The 24,288-nt window shown below is 42.0% G+C and overlaps 1 protein-coding gene across 2 annotated transcripts; it reads right to left on the bottom strand.

Moving 5' to 3' along the window:
• Positions 1 to 527: 527 nt before the first annotated feature.
• Positions 528 to 21,822, bottom strand: MAML1 (mastermind like transcriptional coactivator 1). 2 transcript variants are annotated; one of them, XM_054389276.1, is made up of 7 exons: positions 21,547 to 21,822; positions 21,464 to 21,498; positions 12,976 to 12,979; positions 10,470 to 11,879; positions 7,889 to 8,158; positions 4,310 to 4,406; positions 528 to 2,298 (listed from the first exon to the last, which is right to left on the bottom strand). In XM_054389276.1, exons 1-7 carry the CDS (start codon positions 21,820 to 21,822, stop codon positions 1,307 to 1,309), a joined length of 3,084 nt encoding a protein of 1,027 aa, XP_054245251.1. In that variant the 3' UTR covers positions 528 to 1,306. The 2 variants fall into 2 exon arrangements, with proteins under 2 accessions (XP_054245251.1, XP_054245250.1); XM_054389275.1 differs by lacking the exon at positions 12,976 to 12,979 and having other exon boundaries at positions 4,310 to 4,424; positions 21,454 to 21,801.
• Between the last annotated feature and the right edge of the window lie 2,466 nt (positions 21,823 to 24,288).

The raw sequence follows: 24,288 nt of genomic DNA, 5'->3' as shown, positions 1-24,288 counted from the left end.
GTTGTTGTCCTTCCTGGGACTGACCCAAACATATGGATAAGAGGTCTCCTAGGGCTGAGCTGAAGAACCAGCATCTGCTTCAAGGGATATTAAAGACATAAATCCACCAGTCTATAGAAAGATTATCAAACTCGTAACCCAGTATTTAAAAAAACAAACAAACCAAAGTATTTAAAGGGGGAGACTTCCACATTAGAGCAACCCTGATACAAGCGCTCTCCCAGGCTGCCTGTGCTATTATTGCTGAAAAGGACTTTCCACATTTCAGTCAAATTCTTTTTTTTTTTTTCCTCCTCACTTTGATCCTGAAGTGACAAAGTCTTGTGCTCATTGCGTCATTGCTGACTTTGGGGAACGAACTGCTCTCAAAAGTTAGTTTTACTTTTTACAACAAAAAAAACCAGATGAGCTGTCATGAAGCAAAGCCTTCATTTTAAATACATCTACCTTTGGAAATAAGTTATGAAGAAACAGGTGCAAAGTAAATGGCTTTACAATTCATGTTAAACCTACTATAGTTTAAAAAGTTCTCCCATAAGAAATTCCCCCTTTAAACACAGCAAGGTATAAGCCAAGAACTGTGCCTCTCTACAACAGAGTGCAAACTGCAGCTTAAAAGACTACAATCTATTAAGACGACTACCTAGACTAACTGGCCAGGTTTTAATACTTTCTTTCATCTATTACCAGCATCTAGAAATATTTACTGTGAAATATCGCTTGCTTACTGAGAGTACAGGCATGTGCTTCAGCAATGGGGAAAAGAAAACAATCCCAAACCTTTTGCAAGCTTACTCAGGTGCATACAGCCTCTGCTCAAATACAAAGTCAGAAGGTTGATGGACTGTACTCTAACAGCACGTCAGGCTATGAACAAATAATGATTGCAAGTAATAGCTGCAGGAGACTAAGCCCTAACCACAATTTGTGCAACTATTTGCTTTCTTTCTGCACTATCTCTGTGGAATTTAATTTTTAAATAATTTAAAAACCACAAATTTTCATTTTAGAACACTGCAAGTGAGATCTCTGAAAGGCTGGCTAGGGCACACACATGATTTTTTGACCTGTTCAAGTGTGTGACCCCTTAGAGCCACCAAGATAAGGCGCACTCCTCCTGCAGACCTGCTTGGTGCGCCACTGCCATGCATCAACACTCATTGAGAAGCAGCTCCAGTCCCTTTACCCAACCATTCACCTCTAATGCCTGCAAGTCTCCTCAATGCCACAGGTTTTTTGGTCCAAGTGTTGCTTATATTTCACAAAATAATTAAAAAAAAGTAGGCCCCCCCAACCCCCAGCCCCGTTAATGAGTCCCTAACAACTCGTCCAAATCGTTCATCCACTCCTCTGAAGTCCTGTTTTTCAGCAAAGAGTCTATCAGGTCTGTGTCACCAGTTAGGTTCTGAAGTCCATTATTGCCTGATTGGCCACTGTAGGCAAAAGGCAGCTCTTGACTGGTTGTCCTCACAGGGTACCCTTGACTACAGTGCAGATTACCTCTGTTGGGCATTTGCTGATTTGGATTCTGGTTGAAAGCATTCAGATCTGGAACAGTCTGGTTGATGCCAGGCAAGACTTGCTGTGAGGGTACCTGCTGTTGTGTGGGTGGGTTTGTCCGCTGCTGAGTGCCTAAAGACGACGACAACATCTGCCCAGAGACAGCAGCGTTCATAGAGGTCATGGGTCTGCTGGTGCTGAGGCTTACCTGAGGCATTCCTGGGGCAAACTGTTGGTTGGCCATCTTTAGATGAGTTTGCTGCATGTGAAAAGAGGAGCTGGCAGTAAATGGTCCTAAGCCACTGTTTGCTTGTGTCTGGTTGTTAATATTAGGGATACCTTGGTGTTGCCAAGATGGATTTTGAGCCCCCATGGGAGCTGGTACTCTTGCCATCTGTGGCTTAGATAAGGTTGGATTCAGTGCACCTTTATTGTGCTGCTGAGAAATACTTGAGTTTGCTAAGGTGTTCTGCCCATAGCCAGCAGGAACAGCAGCACCCTGTCCCAAGCTGCCCTGTCTCTGCATTGGTGGCTGTCCGTTGGCACTTGGAGTTGCGTGCTGGGGAACCATCTGTGTGATACCAGAGGGCAGGTTGTACAGTCCCCCTCGCTGGATGTTCTGCATGTTGGTGTATTGAGTCACCGCCCGATCCTGCTGGCTGGAGCCCGACTGGAGTGGAGGAACAGAACTGTGCCCGGGCCCCATCTGAATCATGTTCTGCGTCTGAGGAAACATCCGAGGGCTACTGGAGTTGGACTGTCCTAAGTTACTGACCCCAGGCATGGCTGAAGATGAGCCTACAATACAAAGAAATATTTTGTACATTAAATACCTCAGTTCAACCAGAGCCAAGGCCTGTAGACACTATAAACCAGAACAGAGCTGCAGCTGCATTTGTACAAACCAACTATGTGACCAATACACAGCCAGCAGTGCTTTAATTAAAGGGTGCCAATTGCTGCTGCAGTTAGCACCTCCACTTTGATCTCAAACACAGATATGCCAATGTCCTAAAAAATCTGAATACCACTTCTAAGAGATCAGCATCATCAATTTTCAAAAAATTAAGACTTTAAAGGCAGAACTCTGATAGCTCCTTGTGAACAAAGGTATGCACGCGGACTTTGAAGTGCATGCACAAATTGCTGGGCTGTTAAAAATGCCACTTACTGCACACACACATTGTCAGTTACTCTGTGCATGCACTGTGTATCTCTTGCTGTGCAACTGTGGGGTTCTACATCCACTTCTGTGTTTTCCCAGTTCCAGGAATTTCTTCTAGTTTATATACCTTTCAGAAAATTTTTCATCAGGTATCTTTTGGATTTCCACAATGAAATATTTGCTATGTTAACATGGAATGCTGATAACCAAAGGAGGTTAATTTTCAAAAATGTATTTTCCACAAAACAAGAAAGTTCTTTGTTCTTGTAAATTCTGAGTTAAAAGTTTTTTTCCTGCAGAATAGATAGCTCCCTACTTAAACAACAACAAAAAAGTTAAAATATTAAGGATAAGGAAAACTGAAGTATAATGTTCTCCCACCAAGGGAAATCTACCTACACCAAGACTCTCTCTGCATTCAAACCAAAAAGCAAGCTGCAGAAGTTTTTCCTACTTTAAGACAACTAAGGAATATTTGCTCTCCACTATTATTAATTCAATTATAAAAATAAATTAAAATTGAATTCAAATTATACTGAATTCATTATCAACAAACCTGTGTTGTGGAGAGGGGGGTGGATTGGTGAAGAGAAAGAATCATACTGGAACACTACGGTGTTGCACACATAACCAGGATTTCAGATGCAAAAAAAATAGTGACAATCATCACAACAAAGGAAAAATAGTTTTAATAATATTGATGTTCAAAGCAAAACATGCTAACAGGTGTACTGCTGCACTTCTGCAGGGAAGTGGCAGGAGAAAAGTACATTTCAGTGCAATATTTGAAGGATGCTGCTGATCACTGGGTTAACACACAATCGTTTTACATTGGTAACAAGTAGCAAAGCCCAGTCACAGCTCTGCTAGACACCACACGGTCACGAACACTGTCAGAAAGAGGTTATCTGCTTGCATCTTTTCCCTTCAGTATTTGTGTGGCAAAATAGAGAGTAAGGAAACAAAACCAGGGGAATAAAACGCTTTTTTGCACTTTAGGTTTATGAGAAAAAGACAAGTGGCTTGTTGATGCTCTGTTAAGTAAGGATTTTTCAGGTAAGGAAATGAGTTTTTACTGTTCTCTAGTTCTTCCACATTCATGAAGCTATTGCAGCTTAACAGTAACATCATCTTTTATTTATCAGCCTTAGTACATTGAAGACATATCACACTGCTTCTCCTACAACAAAACTCATGTAGGGCACTAAGATTTAATGAAGAGAAGTCAAATTGCATTCTCATCCAAAAGCAGCAGGGATAAGAATATTAAAGAATTTGAAACTCATCCTAGTAGATGAGGGCCTGTGATAGACACAAGCAGTAATGATGTTAGGCTTCAGAAAACAAAACAAGAACAAAACCAACCAACCAACCAAAAAATGTAATCTCTGAAAGTTAAGGAGAATCTACAACCTGTAAAGGAAAATGGTAGTATAAAAAGGCTTTAGGAACAATGAAGGTACTTAAGAACTTTACACATTTCCAAGGCTTAAGTTGTCCCAGATCTCTGTGAATTTGCAACTGAATCAGAGTACAGGTCTGAAAGTTTTAGGGCGCTAAGGCACAGTGATGTGGGAAGACTCTTAATAAATTAATTTAAAACATTCGAACCCAGGAAAGAGACCAGCTGTCATGTTCCCTTACCTGTGAACTGCCCGACCTGCTGCTGGTATGGATTCTGTGGTTGATCCTGATACTGGGGAGGTGGTCGAGTCAGATGCCGCTGCAGCTGCTGCTCCTGCTGTTGCCGTTGCTTCTCCTAGGAGAGGTCCAATGCGAGACAATTGGAAAAACAAGTCAACTTTTTTCCAGGGATGACTATCTTAGATAAACACAAGTTACTTTTATGCAGAGCTGGTAATTAAAGGGGCAGCCTCACAGTCACTTCAGACCTTTGTCTCTCAAGGTTCACAGTCAATTTAATGGAGGAGTGACAGTACCAGAAACTCAGAAGACAGCAGGAGAACAGCATGCATTACAGCAGTTACTGCAATGCATGCCTGAAGCATTGAAAACATTGAAAATCTGAGATTTTTACTGAGTCTTTTCATCAGTAAAAATCAACAGCAATTTTTAGCAATACTCTAGACAGAAACAGGTACAAAAAGAGCAAAAGCAAGCATGTGTAAGAAAATTCACACATACTTTTTTTGCTCTTTACACCCAAATCCATTTATTTTAGACCTCTCTTCAGAAATTATAATACAAGCCATTAAATATCACCAGTGCTACTGGTGTAAAAACTGAAAATATTTTCTAGTCCTTATTTTCCAAAAATCCACACAAATGAATTCTTTTATACCACAGATCATGGAAAACTGCAGAACTAAATTAACCACAATTAACTGTACAAGCTTTGTAATCACTCTTCAAAACCATTTTCTTAACAGTGCACCAATCAGTTGAAACAAACACTGCTAATGACTTGAAATAAACATGCCTCTTTAAAAGCACATTCAAGCCATCCTTACTTTATGACAAAACTGTTTGGAAAAATAGAAGATGCAAATTTTCAGCGTTAGGAAACTTTAAGAGAAAACAAGATCTAAAGCCTTGAGGGGAATGTCAAGAGCACTCACAGAACACTCGAGATCTTGACAGTGTCAGCAGCCAGCAGGCTGCTTTTCAATATGAAATGTATCAGGTGTAGTATTTCTGGCTCCTCTTCCACAGACATCTTCAACCAGACAAGTTCTGACATAACTAGTGTGGCAATGCACAACTACCTGCTCACCTGAAAAGTGCACAGAAGGGGACAGCAATTCCCTTCCAAGAGTACTGTGGTAGAGACACAAGGATTAAGCCTTTAAAGAGGAGCTTAGTGCAATGTAACAAATAGGAAGACAGACATTAGCACCATCCTTTAGAATGTCTACAACTACAAAGCTGTTGAGACATGCAGAGGAATGAAGAGGGCAGGCTGCCTGACAGAAAGGACCTGCTGCTTGCAGAACCAGTCAAACCTGAAAGAGGCTGGCCACAAAAGCCAAGAAGAGATGCCATAGCTCTGAGAGAAACCAAGAGCTGCAGAACTTGGCTTAAAAAAAAAAAAAAAAAAAAGAAAAAGAAAAGGCAGAACACCAAATACAAGGACATCTTGAGTGGCAGGGAATGGTACTAAAGCTACCCGAAACTAATTCTCCTGCAAAACAGAGATCAACCAATGCACTGCATCCAGTATCATGTGTATCCAGAGAAATAAGTATCAAATTATAATGCTAACAGGATCTAGCTTGAATGCCTAATTTGGGATCAGAGTCCCAGTTACCACTATACAGAGATGCAAACTGCAGAAGTTAGTCTGTAGCTAACATAACAAGAACAGGAATAAAATATTTTCGTAATGTTGACACTCACTGTAGCAACTTGTGCTGGCTAAAAAGAAGCAAATAGGTAGGAAACAAAGTATTTTAAGAATAATTTCAACACTTTGAGATCTGGTATTTAGCACCCTGTTAATACAGCACCCCACTGTTCACAGAGCTCTGACACTGGGAGGTCCATTATGTAGCTAAGGAAACCTACTGGGTCACAGCTCTAAGAGCTCTAACAGAGTTCTAATAATCTCCATTCTTCGTCCTTCAGTCTTTGGTAGTCAACTTCCACCACAATATTCCCTTAGCCCAAACTGGTTTTACCCAGATATCAAGAATGTGTCTTTACCAACATTCACACAATTTTCTTTAGAACAGTGCCAACCACATTCTCATGTTTTCTATACACTGAGTCAAGAGCTGAAGGGACTTTTCTGTCACCTCAATATAGTCCTCACTTTAAATGTAAGTGTCCAAGTAATCAAAAAAATGCCATTTGTTGAAACTTGGCACAGCCACAGCTCCACAGTACAGTGGATTCTACTACACCCTTCCCATCAAAATGGGCTCTCAAATATATTCAGGTTTAGAGGAGTCTGTATCATTTCCTTCTTTCTGGTGGACAGTTGCTGCAATAAAAGTTAAGGTGTCTCCCCCAACCTTCTCAGCCATTACCTGATCTTTTCTCACCACCTCTATTTTCCAAACTATTATTACAGTGAAAATCCCATCTACCAGGATAACAACTCCCAACTTTAAAGCTCAGAACATTGAGATTTATTGACTTCTAACAGTGCTAAAAATTAAGGAAATTACACATTCCCAACTGTTATCAGTTGAAGGACTCCAGAGTATTTAAATTATTTCTATTTTTTAACTTTTTTTTTTTTTAATTCTCAGGAATAGATGCATTTCATATTTTTTCCCATTAAACCACTGTCTCTTGGGTTTTTTTCCTCCCCATTATCCCCAAAGTCACCAGTTTCTGTGGCTCCTCCCTTCCTCCACTACCTTCAAAGACAAAGCTTTTCAGTAATACGGATGAGTGCACTTCTTCCAGATCTGAATACCAGATTCTCCCCCCGGATCTCAAACCTTCTTTGGAAATTCATCTTGCCCATCCACCACACCAGATATTGGTAATTTCTCCACAAGCACAGTGCCAGTGCCTGGAACGTGCCTGCATGGACTTCCAAAAATGCAGAAAAGCACTGATGATGGAATAAGGCCCTTTGGGTTGATTCCCAGCTGAAAGACTTGTGGAAGGTTCAAAGCTTGGAAAAGTTCACACAACGAGCCTGTGTGCTGAAGAAGCTTTCTGCAGTCTGATGGACAGCACAATTAAATTCTTTTGGCAGGATTAGATGCAACTTGGAGGCAGATGTCTAATTATATTCCCCAAGTAAGTGAAAGATGTTTTAAAATCTGAAACATGGAACTGATGTGGATCTCACCAGGAAGAAGGGCAGGAGGCACAATGAGCTTAGAGTGTCCCTTACTTATTGCTTCCATTTTTAAATCTCTACAGAACACATCAACAGTATCCCAACCTTACTTTTCAGTTTTGCTGTGATTCCATTGGCTTTCTTCTTTCACAAGGAGTAGCACCATCACTGGTACAATACATTCTCTCCACGTAGGCAATGACTTGTATTTTCACACTACTCAATTCTACCTGTATTTTATTCTTTTCATTCACCCCAGTGCCTTGCAACAACAGCAAAAATACATCTCAGCAATCAAGTGCTGCGTGTTTGGATTACTTCCATGAAAGCAGAGAGCAGCAATTACACCAAAGCACCTCGCAGTTTACATCCCTGTTTTGTTCCACCAACTCTCAAATGCTGCTTCACCCAGCAAAACAGATCAGGCAAAAAAGAAAATGAGACTGATGGCCCCTCCTTCTCACCTGCTCAGCCAGAAGGTGTTGCTGTCTCTGCTCCATTAGGAATTGCTGCTTCTGTTGCTCCATGAGCAAGTGCTTTTGTTGTTGCTCCCTCTGTTTCTGCTGGTCCATCAGCATTTGGTGTTGCTTCATCACTGCTGCTTGCTGCTGATTGCTGAGATAAGGTGAGCTGCTGTGGTTACCTGCCATGGAGACGTTGGGAGCCTGGGCACCCACACCAGGGCCCGGGACAGAAACGGGAACACGAGGAACATTAGGAGAAGGGTTTTGATCCTGCAGAACACACAAAAAGTGATATGGGTTACAGAAGGAGGCTAGCCCTCCGGAACATACAAATCATGCAGTTACACAGATGAGGATAGGCACCTTCACGGTCATTTACCATTTTATCATTTGCAGGACAAGGACAAGAGACTTTTAAACAAAGGGACAAGGGGAGGGGAATCAGAAAAACAGCTCAGAAAACCCAGGAATTGTCAGTGATTGCTCATTTGTATATTTACACTAGTTAATGAAAATTAGATCAGTTCCTTGTATTTTGCCATCACGCAATAGCTTCTTCACTTTGGAAGCTTTTAATAGAAAAGTCAAAAGTGTGATACAGTTTCCAGTTCAGCTACTTAAAGACAGACAGAAACCCATTTATAAAGTGTCAGACACAGAAGTGACAGTTCAGCGTTACGGTCAGAAGCTTCACAACATTTAGGAATAGAGGCTTCAACTTCAGTCTCAAAGTACTGCCCTAAGTCCAGCTCTGTGTTCTTCCTCCCAGCCAGAGGACTGGCACCAGTCACAAGCAGCACTTCAAACACACCAACTGCAGTTTACTTTGCTAGCAGCTTTTCAAACACTACATTTAAGTTTTGCATTATACGAAACCTGTACTTTAATCCTGCCTCTTCTGTCAACATTTTATTCAGTCACTGTTTATGTCTCCCCACCTAAAGTCAATTTCACCTAAAGTCACTTTTTTTAGTAGCAGAGAATTTACTATTTGCAGATGAAATGGAAGAAGGCTATCACTGACCAGGAGTCTTAAAAGTGTTTTCCCATCCATCCACCCATCACCATATTCCACAGAGAGAAATACTACTACAGATAACTCTACTGTTAATTTTTCATCAGTCTGGTGTTTTCTAAGTCTGAACTTGAGATAAGCAAAAATATCAAACAATTACCATTCAAGATCCAATGCTGTCCTCTTTCTATCAGCAAATCCATTTGAAACTTGGCATTTTTAATCACTTTTAAGCACAGTTCAGTCTCAGCTCTAATTACACAAACAAATACTACTTTCAAATTTAGAATTGAGCTAATGGGTTGGTTCTCTCTGCAGCTTCATAAGAAATGGTGAGCCAAATATAGGTAATGCTGTGCTAAGTTGTTCTATATGCAAGCTTTTGAGACATTCTCCCAAAGCATCCATGAGTATTTCTGTTAATTCATTGCAAGCAGATGCAAGGTTCTTCAGTGAGGGGAAGGTGTGACACACAGAGTCATCTCTGCCCTTCCCCTCCTCCTTCCACAAAAACGTGGTTAGGTTGCTACTCTGCTAGCTCTTAAAGAGATAAAAAGAGATAAGGGGGGTTGTGCCTTATGAAGCCCAAATTGAGCTCAAACTTTCATTTGTGTAACAGTGTATCTTTATCACAGACTAATCAGATCTTTCTTGGGTTGTTGATGGAACATATTATTAGAGTTGGATCTCTAAGGGCTTTTGCTAGAGGACCTTTAATCCCTACAACAAAGCCCTTTTTTCTCCACAAATCCCCTAGTATGTGTGCTGCAGACACATTACAGAATCCCAATGAGTCTCTACTTCCCACATCCACTACACAAATTTTCACCTGGAGCATACCTGTAGTATCAGTTATATACAAGGCAAAGAAGCACCATCTGGAACTTTCTCTTCACAGGAAAACCTGAAGCATATTGCTTCAAGCAGACAAATATCACTATTACTCATTCTTAAAGATATATTTGTCTCCTATATTTGCCTCCTATCCCATGCTGCCCCAAACCCCAGAGGCTTAACCAGTACTGAATTCTTAGATGTGAAAAGCCCTAAGGAACCCCCAAGAAATGGGGAATGCAGCTTCCACTTCCATCTCTCTTCAAAAAAGCAGCAACCAAAGGCTTGTCTTTTTATAGTAAGCCAACTCAGACACAAGTAGGGACTAAAAAGAAGGTAAAGAAATCAAAGCTCCTTTGAGAACACTGTTTAACACTACATTTTTATATGACTTATTTTAGGCAAAAGTTTACAAAGCATCCATTTATCTTTGCAAGCAGAAAGCTTCTATGAAGCATAACATAAACTGTATTAAGGTGGAAATCACACATTGCCACATGACTTAAATTGGGTATTAAAAACTGTCCCCAGAGGAAAACAGAGTTTTTGACTCAAGAATCATTGATTCAAGAATCAATATCCCAGCTTTCTGCATATTATCTTTTTTTCTTTAAAATCTTGAGGCAACTATTTTGAAACAATGCCCAAAAACCTGTGCTTTAACCTCACCTACCCTGTGGAAAACCTTAAACCTGCTGGCTAAACAAAGGTACCAGAGCCCAGAGCACTCACCTGACTGTGTGGCAGTCGGTAGGCAATGTTTCCAGGCTTGGGTTTCAACAGGATCATTCCATTTTGGTCGTCATTCACGTGAGACAGTGGCGCCTGCTGGCGCTGCTGTATGTAAGCCAGCATGGGAGACTTGTTCTGACCAGGTACTGCAACCCCCTGCTCACATTCTGCTTTGTAATGGGAAAGAGGTTTGGTGTTCCCATAGTCCAGCATAGACCCTTGACTATTCACAGGGTTCTGGTTCAAGTTGTTTTGCTGATGACCCAAAATGTTCACATGGTAATTGCCTCCAGCTCTTAGTGAGCTTTTATTTCCCATATTAGGCATCATGAGCTTCTGGTTGCTGAAGTCTGGCTGGTAAACCGATGGGCTGGTGGGATTTTCCATGGTACATGAGACAGCCAGTGGACTATGAGAAGGCCCAGACTGTTGCCATGTAGACAACTGATTTGTCTGGTGGACTTGTGAAGCTTGCTGCTGATTCTGCAACATCTGGTCTCTCTTCTGCTTGGCAGCAATCTGCTGAAGTTGATGAGCAGAAGACATTTCTTTGGCACTTCCTGCGCCCTTCCCAGGTAACAACACACCAGGAAGAGGTCTCTGGACGTTCTGAGAGTGGTTTGATGCCTGCATCATGGGCTGATTAGGATTTTCAGTCATTGACTGACTGGAAGGCTGAAACATAGCCTGAGAACTACCAACTGCAGGAGAAGCAGCACTTACAGGTACAGAAGCAGCACCAAGAAAAGCTGAACCTGACGAAGTGGATCTCACCTGAGGAGAGCCCAACTGCTCCTGTTCAAAGGGTGCTGGGGAAAACTCAGTCTTTATGTTAATATCTTGTGGCAATGGAGTCTGTGCAGCTGAATTTGAAGAATCTGCATCTTTTTTATCTTCAAAGTCTTCATTAAAGAGATCCTTCATGTCTTCATCAGGCACTGACCTATTAAGCTCCTCAATAAGTTCCTTCCACTCCTGCTCATTCAGATTAAGATCAGGCATCAAGTTATTCTGAGATATAGACCCCCCTGCTCCAGCAATCATACATGGAAGATCATCTACAGGCTCCTGCTTCAGCTCTTTGTTCAAACTCAAAGGAAATGAGTCATCAGCATCCCCACCTCCATTCATCTGTAGGCTGGAATCTGGAAGACACTTCTTGCTGATGCCATCCAGCCCCATCGGATGCTTCCCATTCAGCTGTAAGGTATCTCCATTGCCAGATTTCTTGTCAAGGTGATGGAGTGGAGACACAGGGGGCATTCCATTGGAAGAAGCACTCACTCCCCCAAGACCATCATCACGCCGCAGTTTCTTGGACACAGAAAATACATCACCATAGCCGTTCTGCTGGTCTCCATTCTGAGGGGAAGCAGCACTATCAAGCTTTCTTTTCACAGTCTCATGGAGCTGCTGAAAAAAAGGGAAGGTTTGAATTAGTTCGGTTTATGTTTCAGAGATTAGGATTCTTGTTTCTTAGCACAGCATTGTCTAGCTCTGAACAAAAAACGTCAGGAAAAAATCAAAAGGTTACATCTTTGCTTTGATAAGATCTGCTTTACAAGTCGTCACATGAGATGACTTCCTCACTATAATCTCTTAAGCTAAACTATATCAAACAGAGCCCTCTCCTTCAAACAAAACCAAGAGCTGCCATATATTTTGACAACCACAAAAAGCTGAAAAATGTCTGCGAGCTGGAATATACTGTGATTTTTTCCTATTCAAAAATGAAAACAAAACCAAACACCACCACCACCCCCCAAAGTTGAAGAATGCTAATATTCAAATTTTAGATGAGAATAAACCCCTGTATTTTATTTGGCCCATGTACCCGTGGTATAACTGCTCTGTAAGACAGCTTTATAAAGCAGTCTCAGGTTTAAGTATTTAGAGCAAAAGAGAACCATTTCTCTTGTGACTGTAATTTTTAAAGAACTTTGTATATAAATTTGGTACACAATCACACTTTTGGCACTAAAGCAGAAGCAGTTTGTTGCTAAAGCAACCAGGGATTCACACTTATGTAAAATGCAAGTCAGAGTTCAGTCAATTCTACCACAGCATAGTAACTCTGCTCCTTTCCTCCTTTCTCCTAGAGTATCTGCCAGCTGCTGCTCTCTGCACTATGACCACCAGAGCCCCAAACAGCTCAACAATTGGCTCTGCACAGCTAGTGAACATTCTTTTTCTTGTAGTGCCACCTAGAAGCGACCAAAGGATACAGCAACAGTTTTACAACCAGAGTTTGAGTGTCTTTGTTCAGCTTTTCTTTCCTGGCAGCATTCTTTCAAATACAACGTTCTTTCCATTGACCTCAGACCCATCCATGAACAGAATTCATGCAGACAGCAAAAAATGACTGTCAACTTTTCTTTCCCTCAGGTGCAGTCAGTAAAAATTGTGCTTTGCTTCTGCTGGAAAGCTACACTAAGCAGACAAACCTGTAGGGCAGAGACACTTCAAAAGAGAAAGAGGTTCCATTAGCTCCACTGACCTGTACCACATGTCTTTGTACATCTCTGCAGGACACACAAGTAGAATACCCACAAAACAAAACAACACCCATCTGAAGCACGGTTCCCTGAAGAAAAGTTCTCTCAGATGACAGAAAAGCAGCTCAATAAACAAACCTCAAGCAAGTATGATTATTTTAATAGTCCTTGCAGTCTCTGCAGCACAGTCCACTCACCCTTGGGGAAAACTGTCTCATCCAAGAACAAACAGGGGAAACCTCAAGACCTCAGCACTCAAGCAAAAGGTTTAACATAGAGCCAGCATAAATTATCAGAAGAACTTTACAGCACTTGCCTGGGCAACAGCGTTCTTTGATTTAAGGACAGAAGGACTGGTTCACAGCTAATTGTTGTGATTTTTTAAAAACAGTCTACAGTTAGCTGATCTTCAGAAGAAAAACACTGTTTAAACACTTGCATAGGTAGCAGCAAACCTTATTGTTATCTGAGAGATGGACTGCAGGTTCCTGGGAGACTAGGATTTCTAAGTGGTTCATGGAAATAACAGCAGAGTAGTTAGATCAGGAGACCACCTAGTAGGACAAGGTGAGATGTATATTGGAGAGGAGGCTGCAACTTGAATTCCCTTAATTTGCACATTAGGTCTACAGCTCAGAATAGCACTGCTAGGGTGAATTTTTCAAATACCAACTTCAAAGAACACTGGAAGTTTACTTTTTGTAAAAAGGCAAAACAGAAGAAGGAAGCCTCAACTCCACTGCAGCCTCAGCCTTTCAGCAGTTCCCACTGTTTACTTACTACTCCAACTGGGAAAACTGAAGCTCAAGGTAGATGAGTAACTAGCCTAAGGTCATATGATGAGTCAATCACTCAAAGGTTTAGGAATGGATCCTCCTTAATACTAAATCATTAGTGAAAAACACACTCCCTGAAAACAGGGACACAAATAGTAATTTAGTTTCGTACGCTGAATGTATTCTTCTGGTAGTTGAAGCAAATTTCTATATTAAAATAGCATATATGCCCACTGGGGTCACTGCTATCATTATAATTCAGAGACAACTAAAGGTAACTAGGATTTTGGCAGCACTGAAGCTGCATTTGCACACAACTCTTCAAAGGCTGCAAACTCACCTGAGCTGCTGAACAAATACTTCAGAATCTGTCCTAAGGTCTTTGCTACTGCACTACATAATTTGCAATAATATGCAACTAACCAGGATTAAATAGTCCATGTTTATAAACTGCATTTACTGTAGCCTAGAAAACGATACAGACCCCTAACATCCATCCCAGGCTCTTTCTGTCAAAAACATGTAGGAGCTTTCATATCTATATGGGGTTTTAATAGTCATAACACTCAGTGACATCTTTACTTGCTCTAGACAAAGTCATCCTTTCACCTAAAATTATATTCCTTTGACAAGAAAGAAGACTAAAGAGAGAAAAAAAAAAGAAAAACAAGAAGAAAAAACCCACAACTTTAATTCTCTGTGTGAAATTTGGGGGTGTCTACTTCCAGCCTTGTTTCACCTCAGATAAATCTAAGATTATTTAAAATATATTCTACCTGTATACAGCAGCCAATAGACACATAGGAAAGAAGAAAATCTGCTTATCTTCTATCCCTATTAGAAAAGATTGAGCCCAGTTCATAGCCAGGACACTTAAGATTTTGAAGTTTAGAAGCTTTTCACCAACTGCACTTACATCCTAGCTCACTTTTGATACTAAAGAGTTTAAAAGGTACTTGGATATTGGGCAGTAAGCTTACTCAGAGATTGATGCCACTGCAGTCATCTAACCATCTTAAAATTAACCCACTAACACTGCTCCACTTTCCGCCTCCTTTCCTTGCTCACTAAGAGTGCTATAAAAATTCGTGGGAGTCAAGAATTACAGGTTCCTTCTCCTCTCCCACCAGAAATATATCTTGATACCTCCTCTTTGAGTAACAGAATCTGAAATTCTCACACCATTCATATAAATACTCTGCAAATAAGGTAACTTTCTCTTGTGAAATTCCTTTCTTACATGCATTTCTTAGATGCTACCTCAGCTCTCGATTTCCTAACACAGAGACTATTAAATCCAGTTCTTCTCCAATTTGTGTCTACCCAAATAATCTGGTTTTAGGGGAAAAAAAATAACAAGGAGTATGTGAAATGAAAGTCAGACTGCAAGCTATCTACATATCATGCTACTCCAACAGAGTTCTCAAGGCAAAAAAAAACCTGTTCTCTTCTGCCAAAATTCGGAAAAAAAAAAAAAACAAAACCAGAAACAAAACACAAAACCCCCCACTGACAAAGTGAAGTACGGTTTGCTACTTGCTAAGAAAACCTCTTTAATTTTACTGTCAACTATTACTCTGTAAGGCACAGTGGTCCTCTGGTATGCTATCCATGATTTCCTTAGCAGAATCAATCAATTTTATTTATAATACAAGCCAATCCTTTCTATTGTCACAAGATTGGATACAGAAATACATTCCCATTCTCTCAGCCTACTCAACTTCCAAACAAAAGATTAACCTCCAAGGTCTCTGCTATGTAGGTTTGCCTAAAAGCATTTATCCAAAGGATTTAAACCAATACAGGCACAGTGAAAAGAAAAGGGGATAAGCAGGGCTCAGTCCTTTGGCCAAAGACAGGACAGGAGTTTCTTAAAGAGTCATTGAAGGGCTGTAGGCTGTGCCTCCTCCACATAGTCCTGAACATGTAATAAATACTCTCACGTGGCAGGATCACACATGCAAGCCAGGCAATAATTGTAGATTCCTCATTTGAGGAACACAAACTGATAAAACCCAGGTGACATCCATCACAACAAAGAGGGTGTCCAACACAAGCAGCCTCCGATCACATAATTCACAGCACATACACACCGTACTCAACCAGGACACAAGACCACAATGTTGGAGATGGAAACATGACCAAATGACACTGCTTCCATCAGAAAACGGACAGGACACACATAAATTTGATAAGCCATGTTCCATCTCTTAAATCCACCCATTTTACCATAACCACACTTAGCCATACTGTGGTCTTACTGCAGGAGCAAGCTGGAAGACTTCATAAAAGCTGTCCACGAACTATCACAGCAGACAAAGAAGATGATACTGGAAATGCTTGAAAACTTCACCCACAGCTTTTCTGTCAGCACAGGCAGAGTTCAAAATTTCAGAGCCCAGTGCAGTGCTCCCTTACTGCCTTGGTGGGAAAAGGGCATGAAGGAATTGCTGATCAAAAGAGTGCCACAAACTTCTGTTTGTGGGGTTTTTATTATTTAGGGGGTTTTGTAAGAGAAAAAGATTATTCTAGGAATCAAAACATGAGTCTGAAACACTGAATACTTGAAACTAGTTTTAGATAGTAATCTGAATGACATTTCAATGCCTTCAGTTCACATTGCTCACTTGCAAGTAAGAAATCCTTCACAAAGCAGAATTTTTGAACTGAGGACAGCCAACTAAATTACTTTTTAAAAATCCAGTCATGTGTTACACTCTGAGTCCTGTAACTGAAGTCAGTAAAAATATATATATATATATATAAAAATGTAAACCAAACCACAGACCTAAAGTTTCCTTTTTTTTTTTAAGGGGAAAAACTCCAAACAACACAAAATCCCACCAAAAACTGAACCAACCAAACACCAAGCATGGCAAACCCAAAACTTTATAAAAATCTGGTTCTTATACTGCACCATTTAGGCTCCATAGAATGTTCTTGTTTAGTTTTTAAAGCATCTGTTACAGAGATTAAAATATTCTTACAGGATTTGATAGAGCTTTAATTCTTTTGTGGTTTGTTTGGACTAAGTTTACCATTTTGATCTCAGAATTAAGATTTATCATGAAATACCAGCAAGATAAACACAATGTTGCTCATTTTCAAAGCAGAAATGCTTTATTACTCTAGACATATATAAAAATGTCGTTTTAATATGCCTCCTAGCTAGACACCAACACTCTCACCTAAGAGGGGAAGCCAAAATGGAATATATCCAGCTTTCTGCCATGGAAGTGGCATTATTACAGCACAGTAAGTTCCCATGAACCAGACCTTACAGTAGGTCCTCTCTAGACACAGATTCTCCTTTCCTGCCTGGTCAAGGACAAGAGCCAAGATGACAACCTCTTAAGCTCAGACAACAAAGCAAATATCATAGTGTATCAATTTTGGATAGAAAACATTTTGACTACACAACATGTCAAGAACTTCCCATTTACTGTGCACCTACTCAAAGCTTCAAAAGCTGCACTCCCCTTGCAAGGAAAGCATTTTATTACCCCACGTGTTATTGAATTCCAGTGTGTTGTCAGAACCAAACTGCTGGACTTATTTTGACTTTTACTTTAATTCCAAAAGACTTTTGTATTTGGGTGACTGCCTGCTGGAGTGAAGAAGGGCTGTGGATATGCATGTCTATAAATATCCCAGGCCTGCATTAGTCACAAGGGGCAGCTTCTGCTACAGGAATTGTTCTGCTGAATCAAAAAAAACCTGCTGTGCCTTCAGCTGCAGTGCCAGATCCTCCACCTCGCCTGAACTTAAACAGCAGCAGCAGATCAGTCACTCCCAGATCCTTACGATTTAGGAAGCATCACTGCATATCTAACTAATCTAGTGAGGGAAATGTTTCAAGCAATGATACCTCACAGAGAATTAAAAGGAGACAAAGAAAAACCTGTCTGAGTTGTTGGGCAACAAACTATCAGACTTGTCAGCAAAAACAAACAACGGTGGCAAGACTACACTGCACAATAGTTATGTATAAACAATGTGGAAATAATTTGCTATTTTTGTGGTAAAACATAATTTCACAATGTAGCAGCCCTATACCACAGCTTACACAAAAAATGATGTCTTCTGAATTGCTAGTGTACCAGCCTGAGCTTCCTTAGTGGAATGCTATTAAGGCTTGTCACTACCATCCAAGCAAATCTGTTCCCTGTAGTTTATTACTTTAGGTCTGTTCAACCAAGGAACATTGCACTGCTCTCCTCATACTGAAATGTTTTCTTAAACGTTTTACTGGGTCTCCTTGATTAAATTAGCACTCACCTATTATTAATGTAAAAACTCCTATCACTCCCAAATAAATGCTGGGCTGCTCTCAGGTTTAACACAAAGCATTCCCAAGGCAGGCCACTGACTAGATCTTCTCTGCCCGTTCCAGAAATGCTGTCTGTGGTTTTGCAGCAGTCCTAGACAAAGCAAACCATCTGCACAACAACTGCACTCAGGTGGGGAGAAAAACAGTCAGAAGCAGGGAGCAGGTCTCCTTTCAAGAGACCACATAATAAAACAGGGAGTGGAGATGAAAATCCAGATCTTGCCATTCTCCCCATTCACAGGTCAAGGAAACACTTTCTGTTCAGCTCAGAGATAGGCTATGCTAGAGTCTATCAGAGAGAGATGTAAGAAGCCAGTCTTTTTACTGCAGGGAATTGAGAAAGTGTCTTAGAATGGAATTTCTCAAATCAGAACCTGGCAAAGAGGAAAAAAGTGTTCTAAGGGACAAGTTCTGTCTCTTCCCAATTTCCCTGTTTCTCAAAAAGTAAGATTAACACAATGGACAGTACAATACCCAAATATTAAGCATCTTCTACTTTGAACATAATCTTGTAAATGCTATCTCAAACAGCAGAAATGTGAAGTAAATTTCAACATCTGAATTTCCCCTTAAATACTGGTCCCAAAATCTTAAAAACTAGGAAGTTAACATGTCCTTCATCTTTTTTGGCTCAAAAGGTGCGCAAATCACCCAAGGTATCTCTATCTCTGTATCAGTACTGTACTCTCTCAGTTTTCGTGGCTCAAATTTTAGTGCTGCTTAGTAAGAAAACAAAGGGTGCATCTGCCCTTTAATTCTGCTTGTAAGCAAGATCCATCCAGCTTCAGGATCTCCAAAACCAATGGAACCAGAAATATCTGACTTTGGGCATGTGATAAAACATCCAAGATGTTAAGAAGGCAACAGCAGTGCTCTCATTCCCCATGACTATTCCAAATCTGCAGAAGATGCTCTGAAGTACTGTATCTGGGAGCATGCACACTGTGCACTGGTCACACTTGTGGCAGTGAGACCTCAAGTCCTTCTGCTGTAAGTCCTCTGATGCAGGATCACAAACTCTTTACATTAATCACATTCTCTTTCAAGGACCAAAATAAATGTTTTGTTAACTTTCAACAAAGCACCAGTTTTCAAGAGAAGATTCATATGCAGCTTCATGGAAAACTCTGGATCACAACAGCAGTGATAGCTGATACAATGCATGCTCCACTGATCCAGCAGCATTCTTTTGAAAGGAATGTGTCCAGGATATTTTAAAACAAGATAATTTTGGTGTTCATCCAAACTGTATTGAATGTTGCAAACCAAACCCACGTCCTTCCCATACAAAGCACAAGCTTGGTCTTGATAACAGCTGTATGATCGCTAGAGGTAAAATACCAACTTACAGGGGCGCCTTTCACACCAAGGGAATGAAATTTGTAGAAGGTTTTTTAATTGTTGTTTTTCAAAACCTGGAATTACTAAGCAAACCAACTTTATACCCTAGTAACGAGGTGATGAATCAGGAGCTGCAATTAAGCTCACAGTCATGTATCCTAGGAAGGAAACAGCAGGCCAGCACGAGGAAGAGGCATTCAAACACTAAAATCCTCTTCTGTTGTGTAAATTGGGCACTGGCAGAAGCTTCCTGTACAAGAAGGGCTTCCCCAGATGTGCAGCGTATTTCAGAACCTCACTGCTGCTGAGAGTCCTCATTATAATGGATGTTAATTAGATCAAATCCACATCCAAAGCAATTTAAAAGAAACAACACCAATGAATAAAAGACATCTTTCATTTAGAAGATCAATATGAAGACATGTGGGGGCCATTGAATCAACAGGATTTGACATGCTAAAGAGCTCTGTGTGTAACAAAAATACACATTATTAATGGATAGAGCCCTGTATGCAAAACGTCTCAGAGCCCAGACAGGAAACAAACAGAAATCCCACCAAGTCTTTAGATAATAAAACACAAATTTGAGTCAGTTTTGTCCTCACACAAGTTTATGTTCAAAATCAGACTGCTAAAGAGCTACCCACAAAGTTTTACAGAATCACTGCCAGGAATGCAAAAGGTTTCCTCTCTTCCTCCAGGGCCCTTCTTTACCAACCATCTGAAGTGTTATGTGTCACAAGTATCTGAGTCTTCAGGAAAGTCAGTATGTCCTGGATTCTCATACACGTATTAGCAAGAACAGAAACAATTTGGCTGAATAATATCTTCAGTTCATCTTGTAAATACAACCTGCACAGATGCTGCCTAATGCTAGTTACATTAAAGCTGACATTGCTGTGCTCCATGTTTTTCTGTTTCACATCACAGCCAGCCATGCCAAAGCTTACTGTAAGCTTCATCATAATTCCACTTTAAAAACTGTAACTAAGAGAGGTCAAGTCAGCAGAGGATCACATCCTCTTACACTTCTAACCTAATCAAACACATATACCACCTGAAAAATATGATTTAATCTATATGCTAACCTGAAATTGTCTCAGGTTAATGCAGTATCTCCTTTTAAACACACTCAACAGAACTGTTTGTATGCAGGCCACCATTTAGAAATACCTGGTTTTAAGAAAGACAAGCATTAGGACAGACAACCCTTAAAAGATTATCCTACTAACCTACATTACTGAGACATTAGTACACAGCAGTATACTTAAAGGGTTCAGAATAAGTTAAGCAATTGCTATCTTGATATACAAACAGGGCTGTGTGAATGCATCCTGACAACCAGAAATGCTAGAGAAGCCAGAGAAACATTAAGATTTTGAGCTAAGCCAGTTTTTAATGGGTGGAGTGGGATTCCCATAACGTTCACACCCACTGGAGTGAGTGGCAAATAAGCAGCTGCCTTTCCACAGAAATTCTTTCCAAAGTGTCCCAGAATTAATAGGTACATTATTTGTTTTTAAAACTCCCCCTCGGTAATAAGCATGTCCTTATCAAGTGACTCCACTAAACCCAGACAGCCTAAATCAAAGATATAAAGCAAGCAAACAAACAAAAAAACCCAAAGACACCACAGTATTAATGCTCCTCTGACAGTTTCTGCAGGGACATTTTAGGTGAGTTAGCTTGAAATGTAACTCACAGAACGCTACTATGGATGACTATAGCCACAGCAGAAAGCCAGCCCCTAATCCTCCCTCAAAAGGCAGCAGTTTTTATGTACCTTTCCAGCTCGAAACAGTGATGAGAAAAAGTAGCAGTCCCTAGCAGCTGCTAAATTGTAACAGAGTAGAAACCAGCACTCGGCAGAGCAACAGCAACCTCAGCCCTCGCATCGCACCAATCGCCGGAGCTTGTTTTCCGTCCGGTACCAGCTCCAGAGGAGAGGTCACGGTGCCAGCCAGGCACAACCACACCGACCACCGGCTCCCTCCTCGGCCCCAACCACTCCGCCCCCGACCAGGAACGGGCCATCCCCTTACCGCGATCAACGTGCTGCTGCGGCCGTGCTGCTCGCCGCTCGCCGCCTCGGCGTCCAGGCCATTGGCTCCGGTCCTGTCGGCGCTTCCCGCGACGGCTGCGGCCGGCGGAGGGGGTGCGGGCGGCGGCGGCGCTGGGGGCGGCTGCCGGTGCTTGCCGGCCCGCTTAGCCTTGGCCTGAAGGCAGCGCTGGTGCAGGGCGAAGGTTTGCTGGCGCTCCAGCTCCAGGCGCTCCGGGGACACGGCCTGGTAGCGGGACTCGCAGGCGCTGTGGTGTCGCCGGCAGAGCTCGATGCGCCGGCGGAGCCGCTCCATCACCGCGCTGTGCCGCGGAACCACGAACTCCGCCATGGGGCAGGGAGGCAGCACCATGGACCGGAGAAACGAGGGGGACGGCCGCCGCCGTTCACCGGCACCTCACACCAGTCCCCGCCATGGCGGGGGCTCTCCCCCTCTGGCCTTCCCCGGCCTCCGCCACTCCTCCCCCCTGCCGCAGGCCTTACCTAAGCTCCCCGCCGGGCTCGCCCCCTCTCCGGTTCCTCCCACCCGACCCGGCCCGGCGCCCGCTCTGCTACCCCCGCCCCACTTCCTCCTTCTCCCCCGAGGTCGGTGCCGTTTCGCTTACCCCACTCTCCCTCAGCCCTGCCCGGCGGCCGTTGCCCACCCCCTCCAGGATCTGGTTTAATCCCACTCCGCTCCCCCCCGGCGCGGCGCGGCCCGGCAGCCGCCACTCTCAGGCACGGGCCGGCCCGAACCCCTGACTCCCCATTGTTATCCGCGCCGCCGCCATCTTGAAATTGTTTTTCCCCTCAAGAGCCGAGTTGAGAATAAATAGGCGGAGCTTCCTGGGTGGTAGGCGACGTCACGCCGCGTAGCGCGTCACGAGCTGTGAGAGACATCCCTTTGAGCCAATAGGAAGCCGCAGAGGCGTAGGCGGGCAAGGAGGCTATCGGCGGGCGGCTCCAGCTCGTTTAAAAGGCACTGGCATGGAGGGGGCGGAGCGACGGGGGTGGCAGAGCCAGTCAGGGGTGCCGGGAGGCGGAGCCAGGAGTGACTGACAGGGAGAAGTGGGGAGGAGGTGGGGGGGTGCAGACAGCAGGGCGGTGGAGCAGAGCCCGCCCCTGTTCCCCTGCGTCCAGGCGAGATTCAGTCCTCAGCACCTGGAATCTGGGCTCAGACCAATGCTTAAAAAGTCAAAAATACGAAGATACCCAATAGCTGTGGAGCACAGAAAAAAAAAACACAGCCCTTCAGCAAAGAGCTGATCCCTTCACAGGGCCAGGGAGTTTATCACCTCATTAGCGCTTGTTGAAGCCAACTCCTAACGCCTTCACTTGGAGTCAAGAAGATTTAATGAAGATTTAGGCAATTGTCCTAATTAAACAAAGAAAGCCAAAGAGATATAAGTTTTTTTATTGATTCGATTTTACATATGTTTTTCTCAAGTTGCATCTACAGGTACCTTTTGAAATGACAGGTCTTTCTGAAAGGAAATCACAGTCCTTGTTCAGCAACACTAAAAGATCCTACCGAGAAAAAAACAAAACAAAACAAAACACCACCCACCTTTTCAGGACGATGAGGCAATAATGGCATTAAGTGGGGAGCAGTTAGGGATAGCATATTCACTAGCCCAACATAATCACAGCCTACCTGAAACACTGCTTTTAAGGAAGGAGTGAGGAAAGAGCAAGAGACAACCACAGAGATGTATCTCTACTAGCAATTAGCACCTGCGAGAATATCTCTTCAGGCCCAAGAGTCAAATGTTAAACACATACATTTACATTTTACAGATCACAGCCTCAAGCTGTGGTTAATTCACCATCACCCAGGCCCAGAAAGGCTAGATGCACATCCACCAACACTTCTGGAACAGGGTAGTTAGTTAGCTGCATCTTTACCAGCTCCCTTTATTGAGCATCGGCTCCAGAAAATCCATTTTCAGCATGTCTACTGTCTTGTTTCAGACCCTGTCTGCACCTACTCCCCTAGCGTTTTGGTTTGTCATCTCAGTCTAACCTCCCACCCACATCTTCAGACACAGCATGTTCAGTTAAACAGAGCATCTTTTTCAGAAGCTGCCACTCTTGGGTGCACAGACACAAAAGTCCCCCAAATACACCTTCAAGTATTACTAACAGTGACCACCTAGTTCACAAGTTACAACCAGGCAGAGCTTCAGTATTTAAAAAAAAAAAAAATACAGCTTCACTTTAGAAGTACTCAGGATAAGCAGATAGTTTTTCTTTTTCTCAACAGGACTTTGAAGGTAAGAGCGATTGTGAGGTTAAACTGAGCCACCCAAGTCAGAAAACAGGATGAAAAGTAACTTTGGAATTGTCTATCCATTTTGGAAAGTCTTCATTTATTGTAGTGATTATTTAAGAAGCATACACTATGGTATCAAAAAAAGCCATAACATGCAGACAGAGACCTTTTCAGGAGATTTAGCATAGGCAAATGTAAATTTACAATTAGCTTTAATATAATACTATTTTTTTAAAAGCTGGTAGCAGATCTTAAGTTTGCTTTTGATGCTTTGTATGAACATGAATTGTTTGGGAATTTAAGGCAATTTGCATATTAAGATTAAAAAAAAGCATTGGATTAATAGCTTGTGTTGTGCTCAAAATGAATTGAAACCATTTACATATACTTCATCTCAAAGGACTAAGAGTCATAAATAGCAGCTGCTCCTTGATAAAAATACAGTCCTGAGAACAGGCTAGTAGCAATGCTTAAGCTATGACATCTTCCATGTCAGAGTATAAGCTATTTTTGCAATAAGGAGCAGTATTTACCAGGTGTTCAACAGGCAAAGGCATTCTAAACATG

Source organism: Indicator indicator, chromosome 18, assembly GCF_027791375.1.
Source record: "Indicator indicator isolate 239-I01 chromosome 18, UM_Iind_1.1, whole genome shotgun sequence".
Lineage (NCBI taxonomy): Eukaryota > Metazoa > Chordata > Aves > Piciformes > Indicatoridae > Indicator > Indicator indicator.
This window is presented reverse-complemented; position numbering and strand designations above follow the sequence as displayed.

Coding starts and splice junctions, on each gene's coding strand:
- MAML1 (XM_054389275.1), bottom strand. CDS start 21,801: ATGGCGGAGTTCGTGGTTCCGCGGCACAGCGCGGTGATGGAGCGGCTC. Junction 8,159..10,469: donor ACCGACTGCCACACAGTCAG/GTGAGTGCTCTG, acceptor TGTGTTCTGCAG/GATCAAAACCCTTCTCCTAA. Junction 2,299..4,309: donor GCAGGTCGGGCAGTTCACAG/GTAAGGGAACAT, acceptor TTTGTATTGTAG/GCTCATCTTCAGCCATGCCT.